The sequence below is a fragment of the Pecten maximus genome, chromosome 7 (assembly GCF_902652985.1).
Source record: "Pecten maximus chromosome 7, xPecMax1.1, whole genome shotgun sequence".
NCBI lineage: Eukaryota > Metazoa > Mollusca > Bivalvia > Pectinida > Pectinidae > Pecten > Pecten maximus.
The window spans coordinates 1817034-1823703 of NC_047021.1; the positions used below are offsets into that span (position 1 = coordinate 1817034).

Sequence of the window (6670 nt, forward strand, 5' to 3'; positions counted from 1 at the left end):
CCCTCAGGCCCTTTGGGGGTCAGAGTCACCATTTATGCAAAATCTGTTCCCCTTCCCCCAAGAATGTTTCTGACCAAATTCGGTTCAAATCCATTCATAACTTTATGACTAGTAGCGATTTAAAGGAATTGCCTCAATTTCCCCTATTGGGCACCGCCCCTCAGGCCCCTTGGGGGTCAGAACCACCATTTATGCAAAATCTGTTCCCTTTCCCCCAAGGATGTCTCTGACCGAATTGGGTTCAAATCCATTCATAACTTTACAACTAGTAGGGATTTAAAGGAATTACCTCTATTTCTCCTATTGGGCCCCGCCCCTTTGGCACCTCGGGGGTCAGAGTCACCATTTATGCAAAATCTGTTCCCCTTCTGCCAAGGATGTTTCTGACCAAATTGGGTTCAAATCCATTCATAACTTTATGACTAGTAGCGATTTAAAGGCATTACCTCTATTTCCCCTATTGGGCCCCGCCCCTTTGGCCTCTTTGGGGTCAGAGTCACAATTTATGCAAAATCTGTTCCCCTTCCCCCAAGGATGTTTCTGACCAAATTGGGTTCAAATCCATTCATACCTTTATGACTAGTAGCGATTTGAAGGAATTACCTCTATTTCCCCATAGGGCCCCGCCCCTTTGGCCCCTTGGGGGTCAGAGTCACAAATTATGCAAAATCTGTTCCCCTTTCCCAAAGAATGTTTTTGACCAAATTGGGTTCAAATCCAATCATAACTTTATGACTAGTAGCGATTTGAAGAAATTACCTCTATTTCCCCATAAGGCCCCGCCCCTTTGGCCCCTTGGGGGTCAGAGTCACCATTTATGCAAAATTTGTTCCCCATCCCCAAAGGATGTTTCTGACCAAATTGGGTTCAAATCCAATCGTAACTTTATGACAAGTAGCGATTTGAAGGAATTGCCTCAATTTCCCCTATTGGGCCCCGCCCCTCACGCCCCTTGGGGGTCAGAGTCACCATTTATGCAAAATCTGTTCCCCTTCCCCCAAGAATGTTTCTGACCAAATTCGGTTCAAATCCATTCATAACTTTATGACTAGTAGCGATTTAAAGGAATTGCCTCAATTTCCCCTATTGGGCACCACCCCTCAGGCCCCTTGGGGGTCAGAGTCACCATTTATGCAAAATCTGACCCCCTACTGCCAAGGATGTTTCTGACCAAATTTGGTCAAAATCCAATAAGAACTTTATGACTAGTAGCGATTTGAAGCAAATGTTGACGGACGGACGACGGACGACAGACGACGGACGACGGACGGACGACGGACGCCGCACCATGGCATAAGCTCACCGGACCTTCGGTCCAGGTGAGCTAAAAATATAACCATTTACAACACGTGTGTTGTGGATCATACAAACAAAATCCTGTTTGTTTTTTTGTTTCTTTTTGTTTTTTGTTTTTACAGTTCAAACTATTCAAATTTTATATCAAGCAGACATTTAATGATCGGTTCAAGCTAACTCAATAGACAACAATTCATGCACAACGTGTTTAACCAGACAATAAGAGGACAAATTGATCTGTTTTTAAATGAAATTTTATTTAACGATCATTTTTATTACTTGTATCGTATTTCGATACAACTGAAAGTAAGGGTGTGGATAGAGAGTAATCCAAACAATCTAGTGATGACCTATACTATAGTTTAGTACCAGTTTCCTGCCTGGTGACACAAGACTTCCTTATAACACAATGGTGTACACTGTCATCATCGGTATACCAAGTACTAGTACTTAAACAAGACACATAACCACGAAAACCAAAGATAATAAACAGATGTGAACCATCAAAATCAGAGATAATAAACAGATGTGAACCATCAAAATCAGAGATAATAAACAGATGTGAACCATCAAAATCAGAGATAATAAACATATGTGAACCATCAAAATCAGAGATAATAAACAGATGTGAAACCAAAATCAGAGATAATAAACATATGTGAACCACGAAAACCAAAGATAATAAACAGATGTGAAACCAAAATCAGAGATAATAAACATATGTGAACCATCAAAATCAGAGATAATGAACAGATGTGAAATCAAAATCAGAGATAATTAACAGATGTGAACCACAAAACTCAGAGATAATAAACAGATGTGAACCACGAAAACCAAAGATAATAAACAGATATGAAACCAAAATCAGAGATAATAAACACATGTGAACCACCAAAATCAGAGATAATAAACAGATGTGAACCATCAAAATCAGAGATAATAAACAGACGTGAAACCAAAATCGGAGATAATAAACAGATGTGAAATCAAACTCAGAGATAATAAACACATGTGAACCACCAAAATCAGAGATAATAAACAGATGTGAAACCACCAAAATCAGAGATAATTAACAGATGTGAACCACCAAAATCAGAGATAATAAACAGATGTGAACCAACAAAATCAGAGATAATAAACAGACGTGAAACCAAAATCGGAGATAATTAACAGACGTAAAACATCAAAATCAGAGATAATAAACAGATGTGAAACCAAAATCAGAGATAATTAACAGATGTGAAACCAAAATCAGAGATAATTAACATATGTGAACCATCAAAATCAGAGATAATTAACAGATGTGAAACCAAAATCAGAGATAATTAACAGATGTGAAACCAAAATCAGAGATAATAAACAGATGTGAAACCAAAATCAGAGATAATAAACAGATGTGAAACCATCAAAATCAGAGATAATAAACAGGTGTGAACCATCAAAATCAGAGATAATAAACAGATGTGAACCATCAAAATCAGAGATAATAAACAGATGTAAACCATCAAAATCAGAGATAATAAACAGATGGAAACCATAAAAATCAGAGATAATAAACAGATGTGGACCATAAAAATCAAAGATAATAAACAGATGTGAACCACCAAAATCAGAGATAATTAACAGATGTGAACCATCAAACTCAGAGATAATTAACAGATGTGAACCATCAAAATCAGAGATAATAAACAGATGTGAACCATCAAAATCAGAGATAATTAACAAATGTGAACCATCAAAATCAGAGAAAATAAACAGATGTGAACCAACAAAATCAGAGATAATTAACAGATGTGAACCACCAAAATCAGAGATAATAAACAGATGTGAAACCAAAATAAGAGATAATTAACAGATGTGAAACACCAAAATCAGAGATAATAAACAGACGTGAACCATCAAAATCAGAGATAATAAACAGATGTGAAACCAAAATCAGAGATAATTAACAGATGTGAACCACCAAAATCAGAGATAATAAACAGATGTTAACCACAAAAATCAGAGATAATAAACAGACGTGTCATTCAGATATCTCATATTGTCTCGGTATGAAATCAAATTATTTCAGAATGATAAAAATTATATTTATGTATTTAATTTGTAACAATACCACCGACATTTAAACAGTATTAACATTGAAAGTATTTATATATTAATTTGTAACAATACCACCGACATTTAAACAGTATTAACATTGACAGTATTTATATATTAATTTGTAACAATACCACCGACATTTAAACAGTATTAACATTGACAGTATTTATATATTAATTTGTAACAATACCACCGACATTTAAACAGTATTAACATTGACAGTATTTATATATTAATTTGTAACAATACCACCGACATTTAAACTGTATTAACTTTGACTGTAGTACAGTTTTATTGCGTGATTTCAATCTATATAATACTAATAATGCTTTGTCTGTGTAAATTTGAAATGTGAAGCGAGCTGAAAAAGGAGCAAAACAAAATCGATCACTTTAAATGAAACAATACACTTTTTTCGTGACACAGGTGTAAACAGCCATCTAACCACAATGTATTTTATTGTGTTTTACCTCGGATTTACAAGAGTAGCAGTGCAATGTTGTCACATGACTGTGGTGTGACAGCCCTATAAAACACATGACTGTGTGGTATGACAGCCCTATAAGACACATGACTGTGGTGTGACAGTCCTATAAGACACATGACTGTGGTGTGACAGTCCTATAAGACACATGACTGTGGTGTGACAGTCCTGTAAGACACATGACTGTGGTGTGACAGTCCTATAAGACACATGACTGTGGTGTGACAGTCATATAAGACACATGACTGTGGTGTTACAGTCCTATAAGACACATGACTGTGGTGTGACAGTCCTATAAGACACATGACTGTGGTGTGGCAGTCCTATAACCATCCTATAAGACACATGACTGTGGTGTGACAGTCCTATAAGACACATGACTGTGGTGTGGCAGTCCTATAACACATATGTGTCAGTTATACAAGACACGCCCCTATGATGTGTCAAACATAAAATACACGTCCCTATGATGTGTCGGTCACATGAGACACGTCCCTATGATGTGTCAGTTATACAAGACACGTCCCTTTGATGTGTCAATCACATAAGACACGTCCTTATGATGTGTCAAACATAAAAGACACCTCCCTATGATGTGTCTATCATGTAATATACGTTTCTATCATGTGTCAAACATAAAATACACGTCCCTATGATGTGTCAATCATATAAGACACGTCCTATCATGTGTCAGTTATATAAGACACGTCCCTATGATGTGTCAATCATATAAGACACGTCCCTATAATGTGTCAAAATATGAGCCAAATATGCCATTGCAATACCTACATAAGTCGAGTATCAACTTACTATAAAGGTATATCCACAAAAGTAGGGAACCTATCATAAATGATTACTATCTACTTAAGTTAAAACCCCACAACACCTACAGAGTAACAACGTACATTGATGTGATAATATACTGAAAGGATAGGGAAGTATAAACAAATCTATTGAAAACAAAATACACGTGCACGTGAATACATTTTAGTTTGGTGTTATAGTTTGTATACTTACCGCATTGATCGAAGTACAATTGAAATGTTTATAGCCTGTAATGACTGTGGGTTGTAAGAGTAACAGTAGTCCCGCGTACAATAGGCCGTCCATGGTGGATTGTATCCAGGAAGTTAGAAACACAGGTAACAATTAGACAGGTGTAGATATCCCAGACTTGGACTGGAGATCACCGTCGTCCGATGTCACACACGTCCCGATCCTCGCGTCCAATACAATTCAGTGACAGGACAACACACATCTATGTTATCTATCCACTAAGGAAGTAAACATACCTTCTCAACTTTCATCACGTTTTTATGTCGGGTCAATCGCAACGTCTTTGTAACGGTTATCTCCCCTGATTCAAGGAATTCGTCTTTCTTGGTATATATATATTACACATATAAATCAAAAGTAGGTCACCACTCACGGAGTGACGATACTCTATTCTGATAAACTAGATTATTTACAAGTAGCAGCAGTTTAACAAGAAACGTTAAAGTCATGATTAGATATTTGTTTTAGTCTACTACTCCGAAACTTTTGTTTGTGTGTTTGTGTATTCTATAAACAATCCCTTTGTTGTGACTCATGCTCGTATATACATGTACGTCAGAACTATTTGTAAAGTGCCTCGTATTCCCAGCGTTTTTTTTTTAAATTCTGTCTAGCTGGCATCAAATTGAATGAAGTATTGAACTTATGAACACGTAGGATAATTATAATAGGAGAGCGGGTTAACATCGCCTGGCATCAGTCTGGTGTGTTAATACACTGATTTAATGATTATAGCATTGCCTTCTACCTCAGCTTTAACTATGAATGTGAATATATATATATATATATATTGACAATTTACTTGTCTGTACTGTCGTTATTACTACTTGATATATATATATATATATATAATATATTAGCGCTTTCGTCACGTCTTGGCTTGACGAAAACGCTAGCTGCTGTGTCGTGTTTTTTATTCTTTTTAAATGCATATTTTTCGTCCGTAAGGTTCACCTTAAACTTTTTAACTTATATATATATATGTATTCATCTTTTAAAATATATTCATTTTCAAATAAAGATAAGTATACAAGGTACTTCTTAGTCGCTCATTCACTTTCCTTGATATCTGCTTATTTGTTGTGTTACATTGCATTAAAGCTACGCTGTTTGTATAGATGTGCAATAACATTATAGCTATACTAGGATACATTCGCGTAAAAAACAAGTTGCATGTAAGCATACTCATGTAAATAGTAAATGTATCTTCTTTACTCCTTTCTGTCATGCTTCATTGCGACGTCAAAACAATATACAGGTGTGACATCAGTTCATTAGCATTTCAAAATTACATAATCTGGACAGGTATGGTTAGTGACAGTCTTTAGACACTGCTCCGTGAGAAAGGGCGGAGCTTACTTCTTAACTTCAGTATCGTTACACTGCACTTATATATTTCCCATGTAATCGCCGCCTCCTCACGGCTGATGTTCTTCGACTCGCACGAACAAGTGTTACATGTACGTGATAATAACAGAAAGATGACACCCAACAGCTAAGTTCAAAACACAATTTAATGATATATGCAAAACCAAGCAAGTTACAGAGATAATAGGCAATTTAAATTAATTGGTGTACAAGCTGGTGTATTAAATCAACACTGTTAACTACTTATCTTATAACAGCTGTCCTTGAGTAATCCTTTCTCCAGAATTAAGAATGTTTATATTTCCAGGCAATTAATAATCCAACAGAATTAATACAGCTCTCCTTAACAGTTGTAAACCAGTTCTC

General features: G+C 36.1%; 1 protein-coding gene across 2 annotated transcripts in view; it reads right to left on the reverse strand.

The window, feature by feature from the left end:
• LOC117331291 overlaps positions 1–5242 on the reverse strand; it is a 29853-nt gene extending 24611 nt beyond the window's left edge. For both annotated transcript variants that reach the window (XM_033889907.1, XM_033889906.1), the window contains exon 1: positions 4898–5242. In XM_033889907.1, the coding sequence (XP_033745798.1) occupies positions 4898–4990 (93 nt within the window). In that variant the 5' untranslated portion in view covers positions 4991–5242. The remainder of the gene's footprint in view (positions 1–4897) is intronic.
• Positions 5243–6670: the final 1428 nt, after the last annotated feature.